General features: G+C 38.7%; 1 protein-coding gene across 2 annotated transcripts in view; it reads right to left on the reverse strand.

Moving 5' to 3' along the window:
• The window catches only part of LOC119655540 (spondin-1), a 186,856-nt gene that overhangs the window by 19,601 nt on the left and 139,801 nt on the right, over positions 1-27,454 (reverse strand). For both annotated transcript variants that reach the window (XM_038061456.1, XM_038061455.1), the window contains one exon: positions 6,226-6,455. In XM_038061456.1, the coding sequence (XP_037917384.1) occupies positions 6,226-6,455 (230 nt within the window). The remainder of the gene's footprint in view (positions 1-6,225; positions 6,456-27,454) is intronic.

The raw sequence follows: 27,454 nt of genomic DNA on the forward strand, positions 1-27,454 counted from the left end.
CTATAATTATTTTATCATTTTGATTTTATTGTCTAGGATTTTTTTTTTTTGTTGAATGGAGTAACTTCAGCATGATTATTGTAAAAATATATGTTATAATAAATTGTCTCTAAATACTTCTGATAGTATGGTACAACGTTTTTTCGCTTCTGACAATACTGGCTACGATACTCAATTCCAAATCAAAAATTAGTTCAACTCGGCCGACTACTACTGTCCCCTACTACTTATCTCAAGTAAAATGTCCAGCTCTTGTTTTTATCCGAAAGACACAACTGCCCCACAGTCCCGTTTTGTTTTCGAGCTATCAGCGTAGAAGACCTAAGTATATCCTTCCACGCATTCTTCTGGTTCGTTTCAGTTTTCGCTATTCTTGAGGAACACTTCCTATCTTCTACCAAACAGATGTATGGGTATCCAAGAATCAGAACGAATTACAAGAACTGGGTTCAGTTCTTCCAATATGTCCTTTAATGCTCTGAACGCTTTGCATACGTTATTTGCTTGTAGAAGTAAACAAAATAACATACATATATGTAGCTCTCTTTGCAGCGCTTTAAATGTACATACTCAAGGACTGTAAACTGAGGAATACATCTAGAGCTGCGACGGGTTCCATGTTGATACAGTTTTTTGCAGCGAGGTGCCCTTACCTCTACATGGTTGTTCCAAAGAGGTTTATTATCTAGAATAACTTCCGGAGAATTGAAGCGTTACTTCCCTTATCTTTGGATGGTAAAGGCGAGTGTCTTCCTTTTTGTAAAAAATGCCAGTGTAGTTTTATTTGGATTTACTAAAATCCTGATTTCTACAGACTGTTCCGCTGTCTCGACCAACAGCTAACATAGTCATATCATGCGCAAAAGGTTGGGCGTGATGGTATAACAAAGATTTCAGAAAGACGCCCATTCAATGCCCACGAACACCGCCATCGTGAACGCGCCTATAAAATTTGCGTCCTCTATCTTAGGAACCAAGGAATAAAGAGCAAACTCACAGGGGTTTCCATTCTGATAAATATTGTGTTCTTCCAAGAGAATTTGTACTAACTCAACTCTTGGGTTAGTAAAAGTTACATCTAGTTTTCCAAAAGAATCCAACTTGGATAACACATCTCTCTTAAGAAATTTGCACAACCTCACAGGATGTTTTAAAGGAATCTCGCTTCGAACTTTTTACGAGCCTCTTATATTCACCCTGGAAATTTTCGAAGTTTAACCAGGTTTCTTATTGCTTTTTAAAACACAATTAAAAAGTAGCCTGGCTAATTTCGTGAAGTCTCACAATTATTGGCTCCATAAGAGAATAGAGTTATCGCGTTTCCCGAATCAATGATTTTATTGTCAAAGGAGTCCTTGGTCGCCTAAAGAAATTCACTTTATTGCCAAGGAGTTTTTTTTTAATCCATTTTCCATTTTTATTTTAGTCTTTTCGTTTGCAATAGTCAGACTATGCTCAGTAATGGTGGTCTGACGAATAGAGTTCGTTTAGTGACAGTGAGCCTTTAATCAACTCTAAAATCTTTGAAGTAGATATTGTGAGATCATTTAATTTGCTTCTTTTAAGATGTATGAACGTAGGGAAACACCCTATGTTCCCAGTCATCAAACAAGCTGAAGTGGTGAAATCAAATAGCTTCTCTACTTTGAGATTGCATTTGGTACTACCCCAACAGATATGTTGAGCATTCGCATCACGACATATTAAGAAAGAAAGGCCACTTGCATATACGACCAGATTTCATAGTCCTTGCGTCAAAGTATGACACAAAGAATCATAGGGGAGGTACATAAAATGACCGCCACTAGATCCTATTCCCAGCCACTATGGATGTCAGTGTTCATCGTTGTGCTTGTATTGCTGCTGTAAGTTTAATACTTGCACAGCGTGAAGTATTATGATAGTGAAACTGAAGCACAGTGTGAATGTGCTCTATACTCCACTCTAAAAATGTAGACATAAGGATAGAGACTTTCGGATTTGAGGATCTTTCACAGTAAATAGTACCAGCCCTTCAACTTATCCATTATCACAAATTTTGTTAAATCCCATCCATGGCTCTTGCACCAGAAGGATATAAGGAGAGTGCTGAAGTTTTTTTAGTCTTGCGGCGAACTTGAAAAAAAAAACGTTGCCATCCTTCTGGTTGATTTGACAAACCTTTATGTTTGACATGAACGTAACCTTATGTGTAATATAATAGAAAATAAAAGCTTCTATTCACATTCTAAAGTGTAGCACTCAATTCCTTCATTATCGATTTCTTTGATCAAGAGACGGTCTCTTCAAGCAAAGGTTTTTTTTTCGTTTTCAATTCTATGGTTTTATGGTTCGTGGTGCTCGAGCTAGGTAGATCTGACCCCAGCTCCATTTACGCTTTCAGCCTCTCTTTCTTTCGTTTTTTCGCTTTTTCCTTAAGAGGAGAAATTGCTAACAGGAAGGAACTACTCTGCACTTCCGTCACCAGTTGGAGCTTACAAATGGCGATTCTGCCATTATATGCACCGTTAATCGTGCGTAAATCCATTAATATGTTCCGCCATGTATAAGCCGGAATGCACAATGATAAAGTTGGGCCAACTTCCAAGAACTAAAGGCTGGTATTATTCGCCGCAGTTACTTCAAGACGGGCTCATCGATGCATCTTAAATGAAGGAGGCCATCGCAAAATTGACTCATTAAGAAGAAATAAGTCCGCTTTATATACCCTCGATTATTCTCTGTGGGAAACTTATAGAAAACTGAAAAGACCGCACTCCTACGCCAAGGAAATGATGACTGGCATCGAGAAAAGAATGCTACACTGACGACCAACTTGCAAAATACTTTCCCACTCTACCAAGAGAAAAGTAAAACTTAACTTCCAAGAAGCTCACCCTCACCTGCTATATCTCAGAGTTCTTGCTAGCAAAATCATAGAATTCAAACTTAAGAAAGCATGAGACCACGACAAATTTACACGGAAAATGGTCAAACAACTCTATCCTATTAAGCATGGCATAACTGAATACGTTTACCGCAGCGGTTTTGCAATAAGTCAAGCTTTCATCGAAAATATATTACTATGCGGTCTTTCTCGAGATTCCCCAGGCTTTCGAAAGAGTATGACACAGAAAAAAGTTCTATCGGCATGTATGATATTTTGAAGTCCTATATAAAAGGAAACAGCTTTACATCCAGAGATCATCCAATTAAAGCAGGAAACGTACTAGGATCACTGCATCTAATATGTGATAAACACACACCGAAGCTCTACAAACCCACCGACCCTTCGAATAATAGCAAATGTGTCATGGCTCTTTTTGAAAAGAGTAGCTTACATCGTGCTCCAAATACTGTCCTCGTAGAAAACTGATAGACCATGGAAATATTCATGCAAGATATTATATCACTGATACGCCATAATTAACCTATCTTTCCTTCCACGGTATGATATCTTAGAAGACCGTTAATGCTAATTGCGGAGGAATTTATCCTTTAAAACAAAACCTTACTAAAATCAGTTCCCTGTCGATAAGCCATACCCAGTTTCTGCAAAACTGATGCATTCACTTATTTTTGACCCTGAATTTTCACCCGAGATAATCTATACAAGAATCTGACAGTGTTTGTGCCAGCTTTTGTATTGGATATGTCACATACGGCGGCTTAGGACGGAACAGTCGAAAAGGACTGTAGGCTTTTCGAGATATCCTGGGGGGAATGAAATATTGGGTTGGGGAAAAAGCAATGTCGTATTTGTGATCGAAATTTTACGTTTTATTTAACATGCTTAGAATTATCCGATTTAAGTCAAATATGCCCCGTTTTGCATGTACCGGAAGAGATGGTAATCACTTGATACCAGATCCGGACTATACGGTGGGTGCGATAGGACATCCTTTCCGAGCTCCCGTAGCTTCTGGCAGCTCATCAAAGATGTGGGAGGCTGAGCGTTGTCCTGGTGGAACACAACACCATTCCTATTGACAAATTCTGGTCGCATCTGGTCACTCGCCTGCTTCAAACGGACGAGTTGCTCACAGTAGAAGACCGAATTGAGGGTCTGGCCATGGTGAGCAGCTCATAGTGGTTCCCTTCCAATCCCACCAAACACACAGCAAAACCTTCCTGGCCGTCAATCAGCGCTTTGCGATGGTTTGGGTCGGCTCGCCGCGTTTCGACCACGATCTTTTTCCCTTGAGGTTGTCGCACGTGATCCACTTTTCATCACCAGTCACCATCCGCTACCAAAATGGGTCCAATTTGTTCCGTTTCAGCAGCGCATTGCAGGCGTTGATTCGGTCCAAGAGATTTTTTTGCGTGAACTCGTGTGGCACCCAAACATCCAGCTTTTTTTAGAATCCAAACATCTGCAAATGGTTCCAAACGGTTTTATACTCCTTACCCAGTTTCCGGTCAATCAAGCGAATGCTCAAATGCCGGTTTACTTGGACGATTTCGACCATTTTATCGGTTTCTACGAAAATTGGCCTACCGATACTGGGTGTATCTTCGACATTCACTACACCAGAACAAAATCGATCAAACCAACGTGGTGCTATGCGAATCGTTACAGTATCGGACCCATAAACTTCACAAATTTTTTCGGCCGCCTTCGTTGCATTTTTACCTCTCAGGTAGTAAAAACGTCAAATATGACGAATGCTTGGTGGACTCCATCTTTGAAGCGCTATAATTTGAGACTGAAAAGTACGATCACAACACTGTCAAAGAGAAACTTGTAGCACAGATTGTCGTCTTCAAATCGTCGTACCTATTGACAAAATACGACATTTCTTTTTCGCCAACCCAATATAATGCCAAAAATGGGTTACGTTCGTGCATGGACGTACTATTCTGCGCAGAGGGATCTACAGAACACTGTTTATATATAGTGAAATTTTGACAATTGACTGCAGACAGAATACGATTCCTAAACTCTGTCCACTTTTTTACATATTTTCTTCCAATAGCTGTGTATCAACTGTAAAACTAAAGTTCCGCAACAAATGAAAGGTTTGTCACTGTTAACTTCTATTTTCCTTCTTTCCCCTTCCTAAATTGTTGACATCAGGTCTGTGAAAGTGTTTTGCCTTTTTATATTGGTCAATTGGTTTGACGTCATCTGTAGATTTTTCATTTCTGCATTAGGTGTTGTATTTGACGATAAAGACGTGTTTCTTCAAACAAGGCATTTCTGCATTCTAAACCTGAGGAAAGAATTCTGATAAACTGAGTGGTTTGGTTTGACGAGACCGGGAAATTCCCCTCTCTTATTTCTTTATTGAAATAGAATTGTTGCGCCTGAAAATTGCGTTAGCCCGAAAACCTTAAAGGACGAAATTCCAGTGGAAGAAATTTGAACTACTTGCGAGTAATTCTTGATAGTTGAAACTATGTTCTACTCTATTCTCCTGAAAATTCTTTTAGGAGAGGCTTTCGTCTCCTTCATCCAAACATCTCTTAAAACAGGCAAAAATCTAGGCCCTCGAGGTTATCGAAATTGTAATAAAACTGTTCGTTGAACTTTTCATTCTGGAACTCAGAATCACCCTTTCAAGATAGGTACATCTCTGCATTTATACAAGATGCTTATATTTTTATATTAGTTTTAATTGCCCACCTTTAGAAACTGATCCTTAATTAACAGTTCCACTGACTCGAATGATTAAACCGAATGTAAGCACGGCTACCTCAGCAGGAAATCGTGATTCGAATTCCATTGGTGGTTCCACCTATTCCGGCATCAACCTTGTCATTACCGAACAAAGCCATATCAACTATTTACCTATATTACTTTAATTAAACTTTTGAATAGAATTCAAATCGAAATCTAAAATACCCGCTTTCAGTTTGACATTTGAAGATAAATAATGAAGTGCCACCACTGAAGACATCTTATTTTTGGCTAATTTTCATTTCAGCAGAGAAAAAGCAGAATGTAAAGCAAGAATAGCACATTTAAATGTAATGAATATCAATAATACCATTCATTTGCCGAACTATTTTTACCCCGGAAATGACAGTCTGGCACTTTGCTTTCTTTTGCACAAGGGTTGACATTTTCCAGCGTTAATTGAGAAATGGGATTTCCCTTCAATCTCAGAGATATCAACACAGATTTTTTCAAGTTCGCTAACCATTTCTATCGAAAAAAGAGGTAGTACCTACAATGACGAAGTTGCTTACCGTGAATGTAAGAAAAACATATGTAAATATATATATATCCATATCTATACTTACGAAGCGTTCATTTTTGCCAATAGTCGGGCACGAATTCGATCCTTCGGCGAGGACAGAGAAGGGGCCACTGTGACCTCATTTTGACGCTCCCGTTCGATACTGGCTGATAGCTCATTATTCATTTCCACATGATTGTGTTCCGTTTCTAATTGCGTTCGTGTTCGTACTGTTTCGTATTTACGCTCATCCTCTTCGAAATTGAACACCTCACTGAGTTCGTACTCCTTCAGCTGAAATTACACAGAATAAATACAGGAAATGAAAAATCCATTAGCGGAAATTAGCTTTGTGTTTGATATTCCTGTGATAAATAAAACAAGGAGTAAGTTATCAGTATGCCGAACAAATTTTACAATGATCAGTTATAGGATTTCGTTCCGAAAGGAAGCCAGATACAAATGCAAGCATTTGTCTATGCTACTTAATATAATTTCCACTTCCTATTAATTCCCCGAGGCAGGTAGAGTGGGACTTCAATCCAATGTAAACATACAATTTTTGAACAAAATATATGTATCATTAATTTTATCGGAAATTATTAAATTTTAAATATTTAATTAAGGTAGCAAACGGAATATCAGGTGATTCCTCATGTAATTTTAAGCAAGGTCTAAGGGTCAAAGGCTAGTATATGGTAGCTCAACAGCTCTACTATGAAACCCTATCTCCACCTTCACGTGGTCACTGCTGGGAGTTCTTTCTCAAAGAAGAGCTGTAGAAGGCGAGTCTCTCTTCTACCAACTGGTACTCCAGGTTGGGGGTTAGGTGGGGCTGATAACCCTACACGGAAAATAACTAATTACGAAGCTACAAAAGGAGCCTCGGACTGGATTGAGAACACAAGGACGAATCCTGCAATGAAAAAGGGGTAACGATTTGCGCATTTTCCCAAATTACGTGCGTTCTCTGTACAGATCAAATACTGCCCAGGAGCTAGTCGACACCATGCCCCAATATAAGGCTGATCTAACATGAAATGCGCCGGACAGGAACAGGTTTCATGGAGAAGAACCACTACATACTACCATATTTTATAGTGGCCATCTAGTAAACTATGTGTTCCGAGTGGGTTTCTTAGTCAGCCAAAATATGAAACCTGTTGTTATCGGCTTTGAAAAGGTTGCAAGACTGCAGAGTCGAAGAACGAACTCTCGAAGCCTGTCCCAGGTATGATATCAAAACCACACTTGGGGATTTTAGCAGCCAAGTGAGCACGGAGCCCGTATACAGGCGATACGTTGGTTCCCACAGCTTACGTAGGGACACCAATGATAACGAACTACGGATTGTTCAATTGGCAGCGTCACACGGAAACATTGTTGAAAGTACCTGGTTTGCAAGGAAAGCAATCCACAAACGAACGTTGGCCTTTCCAGACAGGACCACTTTCAACCAAATTGACCACGTGCTTGTGCTGATCTACTCCCAGCCTTTTTAGCCAGAATTGACACCCGACATATCCTCATCAAAACACTCTTAGATTTGCAACTCCTTCATGGATGGCGCTCTTGCAAAATTTCACAACACTCATTCCACATTTTACCGTTCAGTGAAATTGTCAATTTTTATTTAACTAACACGTCTTAACGCACAATTGCTTAATTCAACTTCTAAAGTTCGCCGTCGAAATCAGTACAGAATACGGGAAAACGTTACATATCTATGAGAGAGCCTTTACACAGTCAAGACTGGAGACAGAAGAGACCGATTGTTTTTTAAGCGGTCCCTCTGCCACCAACCAACGGCACTTTTTCACCGCCTGCACTCCACTCCTGTGGCGAGTTCTAAAATGTGTGGAGAGCGCCGGTGGCGTCATCTAACCACTCGAATTCGCAGCATTCGAATTCTGCTGCGCTACATGCTGATCGAACGCCGCTACCTCTGAGCGTTGATGAATGTCAGAATACATAGGTTGGCCAATATAGACTCGAACCACTATTTCGTTGGCATGGTGCTCCGGGCTCGAATAATAACATCACCATTAATACTACCACAAACATACTTGGCCACAGCCGCAAAAAAAGTTGGAACGGCTGGATCGACCATGAACGTAAGTTAGCAACGGAACATACGAATGTGGCATACCGAATAACGTTACATTCTCACAGAATGCGGGCACGCGCGTAGGCTTATTACGGACTCCGTTGAACAGAGAAGCGACTTCAAGACACAAAAGTCTGGGAGAACCAACAGGTCTGTGAAATCGAGAAGTACAGGGAGCAATCGCACCGAGCGCCCAAATTTAGCCATAAAATCAGCAGAATGAAGTTTTATACACCTCCATGCTCTTCCTGCCGAGATAAAGAGGGAAATCTGATTTCCGACAGAATGGGCATATTGGAACGATGGGTTGAGTACTTTGGTGAACTGCCAGCCACAACCAGAACATCGGCGAGTTCGAGGTCCCGCCAGCTGAAGACGACGGACAAACGCTGCCACCACCGAGCATAGAAGAAACAGTCCATGCAATCCACTGGCTTAAAAACCATAAGTCGCCAGAAACCGATGGAATTACAGACGAATTGGTTGAATATGTAGGAGACCAACTATCCCAAGCGGTTCATCAACTGATGATCAAGTTGAGGAAAAGCGAATCAATGCCTGACGGCCACCGAAGCATTCTCTGCCCCATACATAAGAAGGGAGATATCACGCACAGCAGCAATTATATAGGGTAGCACCATACGACCAGATCATTGGCCCACACCAAAGAGGCTTTACTCCAGGCAAATCAGCAACAGATGATCTCTCTGCGGTGAGCGATGGGAAAACTGCTTGAAACCATTTGCACTATCTTTTCACCGACTTTACGATCACCTGGGACAACTTGGGAAAAATATACACAGGTGTGAAGCAATTCAGAATCCACATAAAATTGCTATGACTGATTAGGCTGATCATGAACAATGTACGAGGCCAGATGAAAGCAACAGGATCACTCTCGAGATCGTTCGATATCAATCGACGATCTAAGAAAAGCGGATACTCTTTCAAGCGTCCTCTTTAATCTGGCCCTGGAAAAAGTGATCCTCTTCAAGTTCACCCAACTACTGGCCTACAGTGACTATATTGACATCATGGGATGAACGACCCGTGATGTATAAACTGCCCTCATCCAGATCGAGCAGGCGGCGAGAGACCTTGAGCCACATATTAACACACACATCAAAATCCACAGAAACAACATCAAACCGCACCGTTCAGAATAATAAAGATAGGAGACTACAACTCTGAGACCTCCTATCTAGGGTGGAAAATTACAACCGATAACAGTTACGAAGATGAAATGCGCGCACGGTTGCTGGAAGCTAACAGCGCCTATTTCAGCTTACATAACTGTTCCGCTCGAAACGTCTCACTATAAGGTCAAAGCTCTTACTGTACAAGACAATGATCTTCCAGTCTTAAAGTATTCCTCGGAAACTTGGGTTCTTAGCAAGAAAAATTGTGGACTCTTGGATGTGCTCGAGAGAAGAATCCTCCGACGAATTCTCCCATTGACCTACCACCGACCACTACCACAAGCACTCCTTTCTCATTTAAGTAGGTAGGATCGTCCGTGCCTGAATGATTGGCACTTGGTGCTAGTATTAGATAAAATCCGGTATCTGCCGAGATCGTAACAACTAGGAAATAATAATCGTTGGCGCAACGATCCGTATTGGATCAGGGCCTTGAAGTGTGTTAGAGCACTTTATTCAAGATCGCAAGGGTACACTATAGTACACTGTTGGAGGCAATATGGTCAGCATTGCGCCAGCCCGAGATTATTACCCTGATTTGATTCAGTTTCACTTTTACAGTTAAGTCGACTGGTATCCGGCATCCAGTCATGATAGCGAATCCCTCTGTCACCAGTGGCGTTTGAACCGCGACCTTCCGCTACGACAGCCCGGCGCTCTAACCACTTGAGCCATCTGGACACAACAAAGTTATAACAGTTGAAAGTTGTCACTTCTGTGCAAGTTCAAGACTTTGAATGTCAGTATCACGCGAAAGTAGATAATCTCTCTCTCAAACTAGTGGGACAAATGACCATTCAAATGTTTTTGTCAAAAAAAGATACGCGAAACCTTTCATACCTGAAGCGTGCAGCTTCCGGTTTCCCGGCTTGTTTTTAGTTGTTTGTATATCAATGGGAATTACTCGAGACAGACATGTGTACGTATAAGTGTGTGCTAAATAAGTTTGCGGGTAGTGTACAGTAGGGTAAACATGTGTAATTTTAGTAACGGTGGTATTTATTTTAAGTATATATGAATGAGCACAATATTTATGTCTTTGATATGTATGAACATATGCATATCTTGGAGTTTAGCAATTAATAAAGGAATATTTTACATTTTTAGCTACGTACGAATGGAAAACCGTGCATAGAGAATACCTCACATAAAATGAACACAAAACCTTTATATCCGAAGCCTTCAGCTTCTGGTATGCCTTACTGACTACAATTTAGAAAAAAGTTTAATAAGGCACTAAAAATTTCCCATTAGATATTCTTTAATAATTCTAGTTCGTGAAGCGCGGTATAATCCATACGCCAAAATACCGTTTATTAAGGTTTTGTGTGAAACAAAACCTTATTAGAATCGAGCCATGTCTGTCTGTCCGTCTGTCTGTCTGTCTGTCTGTCTGTCTGTCACACCCGATTTATTCGGAAACGGCTAAACCGATTGTCACGAAAATTGGTGAGAGTATGTAATCTGGTGATCCCTTTACATGCAGTAAGTGGCGCCACCTTGTGTTAAGTTTAAGGGGGGGCTCTCCATACATGTGAATGGAGGGTGCAAATTTTTTTTTCACAGAATGTAGCCATGTAGGGTATCAAATGAAAGGTCTCAATTAGTACTTTTCGAATCTGGTTTAATATTTGATATTAGATGAAACATAGGGGAGTGAGGGTTCAAAATATGACCCACAAAAAGTGTAACAGGTCTCGTTCTCAGAACCTATCCAACCGAAAAATCTGAAAAAAATCACAGTGGTGCATCTCTACGAAATCTAGGCCTCAAAATATATCCGGTTCCGATATCTGCACAAATAAAGTTAATAATAGTATATTTCCACATTTTGGAAATTTACCCGGCACCCCCCTTATGTTCATCCCAGAAGTACAAAATTTGGCATGCGTGTAACGAAGAACATAATGCACAGTTTGGTCAAGTTTGAAGAAAATCCAACTATTATTAACAAAGTTATAGGGGGTGAAACTTTACAATTTTTTGTGAATTTCGTGCACTCTACAACCTGCATGACGTCATCATCACATATCAATTCGTGAACACCACAACGAAATGAGTTCTTATGAATTGGGTCGGAGAGAATTATTTTGTTTTAGTTTTTTAGTTATTTGTCAGCCAGACATGTGTGTATGTAGGTATATAATAGATGCGTGCTAATGAACTTTGCGGGTAGTGCCTAATTCAAATAGATATAAGAAGTAAATCGGAAATATGGGTACGATCAATTTATATACGTGCATATATGTGTACAGTATTCGGTAATAGGCAGTTTGTTTGTTTAGGGTGAGCGTGATATTTATGGCTGTAATATGTACGTATGTCTCGTAGTTTGGAAAAATATGAAGGATTATGTTCGATTTGTAGCTATATACGGACAGAAAAATGTGCGTTGAAGTTTCTCACATAAGATGAACACAAAACCTTTATACCCGAAGCGCGAGTTTCCGGTATTCCGACTTGTTTTTTTGTTAAGATGCGTTTAGCGCCCTTTAGCGTGGTACTCGAAAAAGGTCTTGATTGTCGTGACAATGATTACATTAGTTTACACGGTCTTTATGCTTTCGCTAAAGTATGTATTAAGGTTTTCTGTGAAATCAAACCTTACTAGTATCGATTTGATGTCTGTCTGTCACACGATTTACTCGGAAACGCCTAAGGCAATTGTCGCGAAATTCGGGGAGAATATGCAGTCTATGAATTCCATTACATCCAACGAGCGGCATTATTGATGCAGAGCTCCCCATATATCCGAAAGGAGAGTGTAAAGGTTTTTTTCACAATATACACCTGTAGAATGACCGTGATGGGGGAGCGGAGCAAATTTCTAAAATGTGGTAATATGCCATTATTGACTTTATCTGAGCAGATATCGCAATGGAATGTATATTACGAGGACTTTCCTATGTGACGGTTTCCAGAAATAGGTTTGTCCTTTTCTACACATTTTGAAAGCAGAACACGTTGGCAATATACTGCAGAGATTTCAGACGAAAACTAAAAAGTTTACCAAGTTAAAACAAATAGAGGAGCACGAGCCATGTTGGTACGCATTAACTACATTTCTCAATTGGTAGGAAGCACAACTAAAATTCTGTTCAACCGATCGAGTTGAAATTTCTACATAATATTCTACACATCAGTAGTTCTAGTCCGAACTAGGATTACGAATCTTCGTTAGTAATTTCTTATTTTTACCCTGGATTTTCAATGGAAGATTAACCAAATTTGCGAAGTTTTGTTTTAATTTTATTATTAATTATTAAGGTACAATTATAATAGTAGACGATAGAGGCAAATACACAAAATAAGAAAACGTTTGAATTTTTGGTTTCTGATTACCACAAATGGAGTTATGCTTCCCACCAGTTACCCATCTCTTTTCAAAAGAACATATTCTGACCGTAAAAAAACAAATACAACATAAAAAAAAATTGAAAAGAATGCATTAATTGTTATTCTCAAAAAATTCTAAAAAAAAAAGGTTACAAAATCGAGCGTCACATAGAAAAACCACCATACGGGCCTAGATTTCATATAGACGCACTACTGTATTTTTTTACCGAGAAGAGAGAAGGATGCCTGCTACACTTTGTGTAGTATATATTTTGAACTATATTTTGAGCAATAGGATAAATTCTGAAAAGTACTAATCGAGCCCTTTCATTTGATACTCCACGTAACCATATTTTGAAAAAAAAATTAAACACTCCTTTCGCAAATATGGGGAGCCCGCTTAAATTCAACTGAAAATGGCACCATTTACTATATGTCAAGGGGTTCACAGACACAAACCCTTAAAAATGTGACGTGATAAAAAGGTAGTGTCATTATTTGTAGTATCTGCCGCTTTGCGACAAACACAATATTTCATTTACCTTTTCCAAGGTCAATGCATGCACTTCATAATATGCAATACTCCCTCTTTTCCTCCCATTTTAAGTCCCAATTATCTCTCTCAATTTCATAATTGTTTTCCCTAAAAATCAAGAATCCAATTACATTTGAATAAATTTCAATTTGTATTTAGTAACAATTCTCTATTTCAAACGAACATTGATCGAACAAATCGTTCGTTGACACTCATAAATTTCCCCATATTACCTACTGTTGGATGCAAGTAAAGAAATTGGTCTCTTTTGAGGAGATTGTGCCTTACGCTTGTAATGAAATCTATTATAGTTTGGTGTAATTGTTGCTTTTGCTGTACAGATTTTGAATTTTGAAGTTCAAAGTCTAGGTCAGCAAGAGTAGGAACTAGGTTGGCAGCTGGACGCAGCTTAGAAGATTGTTTTGCTCTTACGAGGAAGGAAGAGTTCGGTTGTTGTAATTGTTGCTCGTTCACTCAGTTTTTCATGCAAAATTGCCGCAATTATTGAAAAAAATTGTATGATTTGAGTTGAGATAGTTTTTATTTTTAGATTATATGCGCAAACAGAAATATGATAGTGCACGATAACTTTCGTGTGTCGGTTTAAATCCTTTCAGTACTACCAATTGTACTAGTCATCTTCAAAAGATTTTTGACGATCAAGTCGTGAAGGTGTTATACAGAAGCGCACATAAATAATGAACGAATACGAGCTATTTAGATCCTTTTGTAATATTCAGCAGCAGCTACATACATCGTATCACTAGTAACAGTAAATGTAGGGGTTTTCGAACAAGAGCTTTTCGTTATATAGCTGCAACAAGCAAGGCGCATTTACTTAGTTTTTCTTGAGGAAGCAAAGCTTGAAGCAAAACTTTATTAAAATCGATTTGGAAATGGCTGAACCAATTGTCACAAAATTTGGTGAGAAGGTCCGGTCTATAAATCTCTTACATATAGTAAGTGACGCCATTTTGTGTTGACTTTGAGGGGGGCTCCCAATACATACGAAAGGGGGGATGTAAACTTTTATTTCATCGAACATAGTCATGTGGGGTATTAAATGAAAGGTTTTTTTTTGTTACGAAATTAAGTCTTCAAAAACATTCCATTCTGGTACCTGCTCAAATAAGTTAGTAAAAACATAATACTATATTTTAGAAATTTAAGTTTATCGTACAAATACAAAATTTGGCATTGGTATAAAGGATTGGTATAGAGCATAACTTGACATTTGTAGGAAAGTTTGGCAGTGCGGTTGGTCATTTCTTCCACAGACACATTCTCGGAAACTACTCAACCAAAAAATATGGAAAAAATCAAGAAGCTGTCATTGTATGGTGCTAGGCCCTCAAATATTTGTTCAAATAAAGTTAATAATAGCATTTTACTATAATTTTTATTAATTGATTGCAAAACCGCCCTTAAGTTCATCCTTGAATCATGAAGTTTTGCAGCATGATCCTACCAAATATGAGGGAATCGGACCCTTACTAACAAAGTTATGATAGGTCAAAGTTGTCGCTTCTGTGCAAATTCAAAGCTTTGAATGTCAGTATCATGCGAAAGTGGATATTCTCACATAATATATGCATATATTACTTGCTAGGTTCTAATGGGGCACTTGTTTATTATTTGTATATCAGTATGAATTACTCGAGACAGGCATGTGTGTGCCTCTGGATGCTTTTGCGCACTGGGTAAAATGGAAATGAGTTGCATTAAATCATTTTGATATATGTGTGCATATGTATGTTTAGATTTTACCAATTAACGAAGAAAGATTTTGGATTTGTTGCTATGCACGAATGGAAAACCGTGCATAGAGAGTTCCTCACAGAAGATGGACACAAAAGCTTTTACCAGAAACGCTCAGATTTCGGTATTCCAATTTGTTTTTTTTTATTTTCATTATATTTTTATTTGATTATTTAATTTTTTTTTCTGCTATTATTTTAATTATTATGATTTCATATAATCATTTATTATTTAATTTTAGTTATATTATTTCTGTTACTGCGCATTATTTGTGATTTTTATTTTATTTTGAGTTTAAATATACTCTAAAACGAATTTCAGATAAATTCGTTATGATTTGAGGGCTTCCTATTCCACTACTCCTCTCTGACCTCGCAAAACTCCCACCACATCTCGTATATCAGCACATATCTAAGGCTGGATCTCGATGGAGGATGGGATGAATCGTGGATATCCTTTCTCTATTTTGGCGCTCAGGTCCGTGGTTTTACGGCTCTACACGGGTGGTTGAGCCGTTAATTCTTTAAGGTGCGAAAGTGGAACTGTGAATGCCCACACATACACCGTTCTGTCTTAAATTTAAGGGGTCTCCATACAAGCTAAAGGGGGTGAAACATGTTTTGTATCAAATATAGACATGTCTCGATTAGTACGTTTCAAAGCTTGGGCTGAATTTTTACATTTAGTGTACACAGCGGAAGGGGCGGGGCTGGAAATTGGTAATTTCTTTCAAATATCATACGGTGCCTAGGATGCGAAATGCCATCTATACCGATATTTGCTCAAATAAATTTAATAATAGTATATTACCATAATTTTTAGTAATTCATTGCAAAACCCTACTTAAGTTCATCCTAGAGCTATGAAATTGCAGTAATATATATACATATATAATATAAAGAATGATGGTGGAAATAGCGCTGTTACTAAGAAAGTTGTAATCGGTCAAAATTGTTGCTTCTGTGCAAGTTCTAAAACTTGGAATGTCAGTAGCACGCGAAAGCAAATATTGTGACATAATATATATATATAAACACTACGTGCTAAATACTAATAGGTGGAATATCTACAAACGATTCATACCTGAAGCGTCCAGCACCAGGTTCTTCACTCGTTTTATTTTTAACTTTTCAATTTAGCTCGCGTTTTGATTTATTCTAAAGGTGCACGCGAGGTGCCGTTTTGTTGGATTTTCAGGATCTCGTGCGAACCCATGCATGGGTGAAGCACACGTAAATTTTAGTGCAATGACACGTGACCGATCGATTTATTTATTTATTTAATGATGACAATACACAGAAAGCAAATTTCTTATTACATATCGTTCTCAGAGAGAGGAGCAAATTAATGGCTTATTTTACGCTTAAAGCTAGAAAGGGAAGTCAAGCTGTAGGGCATTGGAGGACCGGCAAAGCCTCGGGATCGGAGAGTGAAAGTAAAGCTCGAGCTCCGCGAAGGGTACATCAAAAATGTCTGCACTACGTCTGATATGAGACGAAGCGATACGGGAAGTAATATCCAAGTTGGCGGAGCAGTCCATCAGACAATTGCAGAGTTTGAAAAGAGTACACATATCAAGGAAGATACGGCGTTGCTGATTGAGGGTGCGGAATCGTGACGGATAATAAACCGGTGGAAGGTTCTTTTTGTAAAAGAGGGTCCGGGTAAATTTGCGTTGTACAGCTTCAAGGGCGCGGCAGTCACGCATGCGGTAGGAGGATCAGACTACACAGCAATATTCAAGGAATTGAAGGGTGTTAAGGAGGGCTGGATTGAGGTAAAGTGGGAGGAGAAACGTAGGATAAAACCAGGCATTTTGGAAGCTCTACTGATGATGTCAACAAAGTGAGAATTGAAACGGAGTTTATCGTCGAATATTACACCCACGTCTTTGAAGGAGGTCAGTAGTGAAAGCGGTTGCCCACTAAGAGGATAGGAAAAGGATGTTGGGGAGGGTTTAAGGGAATAGCGCATCCAGTGGCACTTGTTGACATTCAGTATTAACTTGTTGACCGAACACCAACCGACTAAATTATCAAGGTCGGACTGTAAGAGAGCACAGTCCAACGGAGACGAAACAGAGGCAAACAATTTAAGGTCGTCTGTGCAACGCAAATACGGGCAGGTGAGGCGAGGTCGTTGATAAAAAATAGAAAGGGTAGGGGGCCAAGTATAGAGTCTTGGGGAACACCAGAGGAAGGAGAAAAGGAACCAAATGAGTGACCATGAAAAGAAACTTTGCAGGAACTGTATGGGAGATACCAGGAGATGACTGAGGGAGGGAAGTCTAGTAATGAAAGTTTAGAGAGGAGAATGTTATGATCAACGCTATCATATTTGGAGAAATCGGTATAAATAGCATATGCATCATGTCGTGAATTCAGCAACAAAGTTGATAAAGACCAGAAGATTTGAAGCCGTTGATCCATGTTTCACGAAACCATACTGCTTTTTAACAATGAGGTGACCGAAGTGGGCGGCCAACCAGTCGTTGACGTATCTTTCGAGGATTTTTTACCAAGAGGAGAGAAGAAAAATGGGGCGGTAGTTCACAGCAAGGAAAGGGTTTCCACTCTTGAGGATAGGAATGATAAGGGCCTCTTTCCAGAGACGGGGAAAGTAGCATTCATCCAGACTTCTGTTGTATAATACTCAGGGGGAGGGAAATGTGTTTTCTACAGTTAAGGAGGAAGAGAGTAGGAAGCCCATCGGGTCCAGGTCCGACGTTGGGGTCAATATTACCAATGAAGAAGTCAACCAAGGAAGGCCTAAGGGGAGGAATGGCCAGAGATTCGGAGGAGTCTGTAGTTATGAAAGGTGTAGAGGGTGGAGGGCTCGAGGGAGAAAACACTGAAGAGAAGTAGGTGCAGAGAAGGTCGCAGGATTGTTGTGGGGAGTTGGCAGTGAAGTCAGCGAAGCTGATAGAAGAAGGGAGAGATTGAATTGGATTACGGTAATTGCGAGCGTGAGACCAAAATGATTTTAAGTTACTGCGGGCAAGGGCGGCTTCAACACTCAATAAGTACCTTTTACACGCTTTGCTGACCACTGAATTCACAGTAAAGCGTATAGCCTTAGAGTGAGCAAGGTCGGCGTCATTCTTAGAAGCCCGAAACTTCTTCCGCAGTGGATTTGCTCAAAGGACCCTCCCCCCACATTCCCGAATCTGGCTAGCATAAAGGCATGCAAATACGTGTCGAGAGAACACTTAGACACTTGTGGGCTGCCTTTGCGGTCAATTTCGCCATCTTTTTAGGATTTTGAGATAGCTCTCACCATTTGGTTGTGTCCGGCATAGGTTGATGATGATTTCTGTTGTTGATCCTTCAAGTATTAATATTTGATAAATTCACAAAATAGTATATTTATAGATTTCTTATTTGAGGATTCTTTTATCTTTCTCTTTTCTTCATGAGTACGACGAGCATAAAACCATACAAACTACTGAATCACTGTAGAAGAAAAGAAAATCTTGTTTTCTAATTTAAATAAAAGGTTCAAACCCCATGAGAGGAGGGAAATCACAGGAAAAGGAAGAGTGAACAATTTTCTAACTTTCCGGAGTTAGGATTAAAGCAGATATTTCTAGAATCTAAGCCAAATACCAGATTATATACAGATACATACATTATACATGATGATGTATAAGTAGCCATATCCCAATATTAGAGATAAACTTTGATTGCAATCGATAAAGGGCATGATTCAGAGAATGAATTGGACCTGCTAAAAATGTAATAGTGAAAAATCTTTTAAATTGAATTGTGCTAATTTATTTTGTGACGTAGATTAAAGTTTAGATATTAGAAAAGGACTCAAAATTTCTACATAAAAAATTAATGCGACCTTGTAGATTGGAAATTGAATTCATGGTACATGCACAATGCAATTTTCCTTCCATATCTTTGCTTGTGGAGGTAAACCATTTTTGCTGTTAGCTTCTATCCTCAATCCTGCTTCCCAGCAATAATTAATAACCTTTCGATGTAATCCTGCAAAAATCCCCACCAGAAAAAAACCTACTTTTAGCAGTATTCCCTCTGATGTACATATATCTAGGCTGCTCGTTGGTAGCTGTCTAACTGAGTATAGCTGTGTATACTCGTACATGTATGGATGGCGTCGTTTCTATATCGCTCGTGTATATCTTTTATTATTTTTACTGGCCTCGTATGCCCTTTAATGTCGTAAATATTTTATGATGAAAGGGACTGGACACGTTTGATGATGGTTTGATATTAGTTTTGATACGAGAAAACTTGATCGGATCAATGAACTAAAAATGGTCTCATGCTATTCCATTTTCATTGCTATTCCAACCCCAGTGGCCTATATCAATCTTTTATACAATCTACCCCACTCATTTCACCTTCCTTTGCCAGGTTTTTCAAATCTCATTTTCTGAGATGTCAGTATCCAATGGTGATAAATGAAATATTCGACAGGTGACATACTTCACATGCTTGGCACGGCTTGTTGCAGAAATGCTGGTCGTTTGGACTTCAAACATAAAATGTGCCAATGAATTTAATATGATAGGTTGCCCAGAAGGAGACTTCTTGGAATGGTTTGACTTTAGGCCTTTATAGGAATATTGCGTTTCATCAAGAGGCTATACACATGTACTTTTTGAAGAAAATTAACCCAATTGGAATTGACGGTTAATGAAAAGCCATCAATATCCTATCAGGGTCAGTCGTGCTAAACACGCGTGTGTGTGGCTATGTAAATCTAGTTGCATAGACTACACTTTTCTTCGATTGGCGGATTTGCTTAAGGGATTATGATGGAATCACCAGAGTCTGCATAAGCTTTACTTTTAATTAATGGCATTTGAGATAAATTGCATGAGGGACATTTTAAGCGAAAGTATACCATATAGGAATTATAAACATACGAGCGTACAAATTGATTTTTATTTCAAACAAATTTCAAAGTCAGTTATGCATGTGTTATCTAGTGCATTGTGATTTCTGTCCGAATTGCACAAGGTCGAAATTGCATTTTTATCAACAAACTCCAAAATCTTTCTGTCTGATATAACAGCATTAAAATGTGTGCGTTGATGAATCAAACAATAGCATGTAATAGCTCACTGCTTATAACCAAACGCTCATTGACTCTATACAGTTTGCTGTTAGATGCTTCTTGCATGAAACGCCCATCAGGAAGCCCCCGAAAAGTCGAACACTATATTTCTTTCTGAATGGAAACCGGTAAACAACCACTAGGATTCGATATTATCGATCAAAAATTTCGAGTGGCCTTAAAACTTTTACATTTTAACAAATATACCTATCTGGAAAGTTTACTCTCACTTTACATATATGAAAAATACTATTAAAGGAAATCAATAAGGACAAATAAGGTTCATAAGAATTTAATAGAAAGTTTCAATAGATGAGAAACTTAATTTGAATTGAAGGAAAATAATTGAGATATTGTTCGCTATTGTTGCGACTAAATTAGCAAGACATAAAGCTAAATATCTATAATATTGTCAGTATCACATTTCATAAAAGTTGGTTTGTCATTTGGTTTGATGCATTCGTTATGTAAGAATATTCGGTATAACAATTTATATTTCTGCACATCATCTCTCGGTATATAGTAAATTTATGCAAAAGGGACAAATTTGACCAACCAATAAATCTGTTTATGGCGATAAGATTTCTACTTACCTTTGGGGGGCTTATTATGCACGTTATGATCTATAGGTGGAATGTTTTCCAAGAAAAATGCGCGAAGAAAACCATCTGGCCAGGGATTGACACAAGGACTCTCACTAATTATTTTGCAGGGAAAACAAGGACCGTAGCTGTAAGCAAATAATCCAGGCACTGCTTCATTTATACGATTGCCTGCTCGCAATGTGACAAAGTGCATATGGGGCAAAAAAGAAAGTACTGTAACAATCACATTTAGCGAGGACATGAAGGAAGCCGAAGTTGCAATCAAGAACTTGAGAAAAGCCACTAATTGAGACAATAAGACAAATTTTACTAGACGCTAATATTTCTTAAGATTTTGTGTCAATCGGGTCCCTATTAAAATCGATTCAATGCCTTTATGTAAACCCGTCACACCCGACTTATTCCGAAATGGCTGAACATATTGTCACGAAATTTGGTGAGAACTTTTGGTTGTGAATTGCTTTGTAACATTTTTTTTCACAGAATATGATCATGTGGGTTATCAAATCAAAGGGTTTGATTAGTACTTCTTGAAAGTGTTCTTATTTCTGATATTGGATAAAACGTAGAGGAGTGAGTGTTCAAAATGTTAGTGGATGTGATGCTACCTGCTCCAGTTGTAGCACATCAGCACCAAAGATCTGATGCCTGGCGCGTCCATAGAGAAGGAGGGCACACATACAGAAAATGTCCAGTGGATTCCGCTTCCTCATTACAGGATGGATACGTATCATTCTGGAGAATTCCTGTTCTGAACATTCGCCCAGCTAGTGGAACATTGCCAATCAGAATGCCAACCATACTTCTACAAGTCTTCTTGCTTTTCGACAGGATAAACTTTGCCGTATGTTGGTTTGGTTCTGACAGGAAAATTTGGTGTGCTTAGCAGCATTAAGGCTGGGCCACCTGCCATTATGGGAAGCTTGTTTCCAGTTTTTGATAGCAGCGTTAGCCAATGGGGCTACTGACACCCAAATTACTGGTTCCGGTCCGGGTATGGGGGAATTGAACCCTTTTTTGCTAAAGCATCCAAGATTTAACTTCTCTCTGCACCACATTGGCCAGGTACCCAGACTAGTTCGACCGTATTAAATCTGCAAACAGAGTTCAAGCGATTTTTACATTCCTGAACGAGTTTTGAATCAAAGATTGCTCAACTCCATCAATGTAGCTCGACTATTGTTACAGATTGCGATACGCCTGCCTTTCAACCGCTCGTCAAACGTCCAGGTTAGTACCCTCAGGATCATATATACTTCAGCTTGAAACACTAGTGTATATTGTCCCAAGGCAAAAGCTCACTTCCCATTTTTGTTCGAGAGGTAGACTCCGGCTAAAGAATTCTGTTCTATTTTTGAGCCATCGACGTAGAAGACGTCATTATATCCTGACATGCATCAATGCTGACCACATTGCCTCCTAGTGTACCGTTACGGTCTTAAATGAAGTGCTCTAACACACTTCAAGGCCCTGATCCAACATGGATTGTTGCGCCAACGATTATTATTATTATGCATCCTTCAAGTTTGTCCCAGTTTTCTCTTCGTTTCAAGATAACCTCATATCTTCTACAACAGATGTATGAGGATCTGAAAATCAGAAGGCAATGCGAAAAGTGGATTCAGTTCTCCCAATAATTCTTCCAATGCTTTGTGCCCCCGACGTCCATTGTTTCGCCGTAGATCTAATCGAATTAGTTTATGAGCTTTTGTTTCATCTTAATCCATTACACTGCGGATGCATAAGTGAACATCCCCCTACTACTACCTGAGGCCTAAGTCCCCATGTCATGGAAAGGGTCCGCCTACACAGCCCATAAGCCCTGAGAGCTCGTTTCATCTTTGCCCCTGCATTTTTGTTCCAAGGAAGCTTCTTCTAGAATAACACCCAGATATTTCCCTCCTTCGGAAAGTTGAAGGCTTGTACCCCTCATCTCTGGATGGCAGAGACGATTGAGTTTCCTCCTTTTTGCAAGTAATACCGTTGTGGTTTTATTTGGATTAATTGAAAGTCCATGTCTTAGGCATGTCAATCAAATCAACGACACGTTGTGTATTTCTACACACCATTCCGAGATCTCCAACAACATCTAGCATAGCCACGTCATCCCCATAAGCTTATGCGTGTTGGCAGATTTTAAAATTGATAGACCAGTAGCTTACTCCAAACTACAATTTTATTTTATTATGTATATATATATTTCCCTATCTTCATCAGTACAAAGCTACTTAGCTAATTAGCTTTGTACTGATGAAGGGAGGGTGCTCCCGAAATATATATATACATAATAAAATAAAATTGTAGTTTGGAGTAAGCTACTGGTCTATCAATTTTAGACTTAACTGCAAATAGAAGACAATATCTAACGTTTTAGAAATGGCAGATTTTGCTGTTCGCATAGTAGTGAGTCGATCAACATACTCCACAGAAGTGGCTTTTCATTTTTGTTAGGAAGCGATCAACACCGACTTCAGCACACAGCAATCCCTGCATTAGCATAACGTGGATCCACTTAACTAAAGTTTCATCAACACCATGCTCTCCGGCAGCATCGCAGAGCTTTGGAAAGGGCGCACAGTCAGATAACTTCTTTTTAAGGTTTTGTGTGAAACAAAACCTTATCAGAATCGAGACGGTGTCTGTCTGTCCGTCTGTCTGTCTGTCTGTCTGCCTGTCTGTCACACCCGATTTATTCGGAAACGGCTAGACCGATTGTCATAAAAATTGGTGAGAGTGTGTAATCTGGTGTTCCCTTTACATGCAGTAAGTGGCGCCATTTTGTGTTCAATTTAAGGGGGGCTCCCCATACATGTGAATGGAAGGTGTAAATTTTTTTTTCACAGAATGTATCCATGTGGGGTATCAAATGAAAGGTCTGAATTAGTACTTTTTGAAACTGGTTCCATATTTGATATTGGGTGTAACATAGGGGAGTGAGGGCTCAAAATATGACCCTCAAAAAGTGTAATAGGTCTCGTTCTCAGAACCTATTCAATCGAAAAATCTGAAAAAAAAACACGGTGGTGCATCTCTATAAAATCTAGGGCTTAAAATATATCCGGTTCCGATATCTGTACAAATAAGGTTAATAATGGTATATTTCCACATTTTAGAAATTTACCCGGCACCCCCCTTATGTTCATCCTAGAAGTACAAAATTTGGCATGCGTATAACGAAGAATATAATGAACAATTTGGTTAAGTTTGAGGAAAATCCAACTATTATTAACAAAGTTATAGGAGATGAAACTTTACCATTTTTTGTGAATTTCGTGCACTCTATAACCTGCATGACGTCACATGTCAATTCGTCAATACCACAACGAAATGAGTTCTTATGAATGGGGTCTCAAAGAATTATTTTGTTTTGGTTTCTTAGTCATTTGGATATGAATATCAATTACTACAACCAGACGTGTGCGTATGTTGGTATATAGTATATGCGTGCTAATGAACTTTGCGGATAGTGCCTAATTCAGATAGATATAAGAAATCGGAAATATGGGTACGATCAATTGATATACGTGCATATATGTGTACAGTATTCGGAAATAGGCAGTTTGTTTGTTTAGGGTGCGCGTAATATCTATGGCTGTAATACTCTGTCTCGTAGTTTGGAAAAATATGAAGGAATATGTTTGATTTGTAGCTATATACGGATAGAAAAATGTGCGTTGAAATTTTTTACATAAGATGGACACAAAATATATATACCCGAAGCGCGAGCTTCCGGTATTCCGACTTGTTTAACTTATATACCTACTAATCTTTTGTAATTAATAGTAATTACAAAATACTCTTAAAGTGATCTCCATATATGCCAGTTCAATCCGCAAAATAGAATTTGTAAGGGAATCCCAGTATATAGTATATATTTTACAGATTCGATATGTAGCTCACAGGATCCAACAATGAACACGATCGAAAACTCTAACCAAGATGAATGGTATTAGTAGAACCACTTGTTCAAAATGCACATCGACAAATCAAACAAGTCGGAATACCGGAAGCTCGCGCTTCGGGTATAAAGGTTTTGTGTTCATCTTATGTAAGAGACGCACATTTTTCTGTCCGTATATATGATAGTTACAAATCCAACATAATCCTTCATATTTTTCCAAACTACGAGACATACCTACATATTACAGCCATAGATATTACGCTCACCCTAAACAAACTATCTATTTCCGAATACTGTACACATCTATGCACGTATATAAATTGATCGTATCCATATTTCCGATTTACGTCTTATATCTAACTGAATTAGGCACTACCCGCAAAGTTCATTAGCATATATTATATACCTACATACACACATGTCTGGTTGACAAATAACTAAAAAGCTAAAACAAAATAATTGTCTGCGACCCAATTCATAAGAATTCATTTGGTTGTGGTATTGACGAATTGATATGTGATGATGACGTCATACGGGTTGGAGAGTGCACGAAATTCACAAAAAATTGTAAAGTTTCACCCCCTATAACTTTGTTAATAATAGTTGGATTTTAGTCAAACTTGAGCAAACTGTGCATTATATTCTTCATTACACACATGCCAAATTTTGTACTTCTGGGATGAACATAAGGGGGGGGTGCCGGGTAAATTTCTAAAATGTGGAAATATACTATTATTAACTTTATTTGTGCAGATATCGGAACCGGATATATTTTGAGGCCTAGATTTCGTAGAGATGCACCACTGTGATTTTTTTCAGATTTTTCGGTTGGATAGGTTCTGAGAACGAGACCTGTTACACTTTTTGTGGATCATATTTTGAACCCTCACTCCCCTATGTTTCATCTAATATCAAATATTGAACCAGATTCGAAAAGTACTAATTGAGACCTTTCATTTGATACCCTACATGGCTACATTCTGTGAAAAAAAAATTTGCACCCTCCATTCACATGTACGGGGAGCCCCCCTTAAACTTAACACAAGATGGCGCCACTGCATGTAAAGGGATCACCAGATTACATACTCTCACCAATTTTCGTGACAATCGGTCCAGCCGTTTCCGAATAAATCGGGTGTGACAGACAGACAGACAGACAGACAGACAGACAGACAGACAGACAGACGGACAGACGGACAGACAGACACCGTCTCGATTCTAATAAGGTTTTGTTTCACACAAAACCTTAAAAAGGTTCATAACCACCAAATTTATGGAGCATATAAAGGAAGCGGAATTAGCAATTAAAAACTTAACAAAACAGCGACCTAGTAAGAAAACCTAAAAAGAAAAAACTTAATTTTCCTGATATGTCAAATACGAATTTTATATTTCCCATATACCGATATTTCGCGGACCAGTTATCTTCCTCCTCACTGAGTGAGAGAAATATGCGGTATATATTATAAATTACAAAAAGGAAAGTAAAATTGATCGTAGTTCTTAGCTTCGTGTGAAATAAACCTCGATTCAATGTCTGTCTGTCACACCTAATTTACTCTAAAACGGTTACGGCATCTTGTATTGTCATGAAATTTGATCAAAGCCTGTGATCTGAATGCCTATAAATGCCGTGAGTGGGATGATCTTACGTTAAATTTATGGAGGGCTCCCCATACAGGAAAGGGGACTATAAATGTATATAAACCTACAAAGTTATCTTAAATCTATTCTATTTGTACAAGGCATGTGGATAAAAGGAGAAGAGAATTATACAATTATTAACAAAGTTATAATAGGGCAAACTTTCCAATTTCGTGTAAATTTACTGCCGGGAGGATACCATACATAGAATATTTATATTTATATATAGTATGTACATATATTCCGATATACATCAGCGACACAATAAAGTAACCCGAATCGTTAGGAAAACAAGGCGATGATCCTGAGGGTTGCGAACAATGGTACTTGCAGCGTGATGATTGCAACATAGCCCATAAGTAAGTTTATCACTTGAGTTAGATCGATAAAAATAGTGTGGGGAAGGCGTGACATAGAAAGCTGGTGTGCTTATTGCTCGAACAGATTCCATCTGATCCAAAATTTCAAAAAGTTCTGAAACTAATATTCGGAGAAGCCTCGGCATGAGTTATTCGACAGATGGCAGGGTAATAATTCCCAAAATAACAACGAAAGTTACAATGGCCTGCTTCAGCAATTTTCTTAGAAACGCCGCCACAGTGGTCTTAAAACTATAGAATCATTAATCACGTGGATATTTCGATATTCACTGCAGCTTATTAGTCTATTTTAAACATTTTTAATGCTGTGAGAATAATAGTTAAACCTGCAGGCCAGTGATTATGCTGCTGACACAGATAAAATGAGACTACGAGTGTCAGATCATCGCCAACAGGCTGCTTCGAAAGTGAGTCGATCAGCTCATAAAAGGCTTCAGCAACCCTACAAGTATCTTTCGAAGAAAAGGAGTGTACATTGCAAGGTTCTAGAATAACAGATTAGCAGTAGGTCTAACATGTCTTCATTTATAACCATGAAATCGGCCACTTGAATCTTAAACGCGTTTTCCATGAAACAAAGTTCGAAGCTTTTTTTTATAGAAACTCCATCATAGTTTTTTTCGATCATGGTTTCTAGATTAATTCTTGGGTTTTTTATTTCAAGTCGCTATCACTGCATTGAGGATATCTCATAATGTCAATTTTTCGGTCCAGAATTTCTATTTTGAATTTATTATGCC

The sequence above is a fragment of the Hermetia illucens genome, chromosome 4, assembly GCF_905115235.1.
Source record: "Hermetia illucens chromosome 4, iHerIll2.2.curated.20191125, whole genome shotgun sequence".
In the NCBI taxonomy this organism is placed as follows: Eukaryota; Metazoa; Arthropoda; class Insecta; order Diptera; family Stratiomyidae; genus Hermetia; species Hermetia illucens.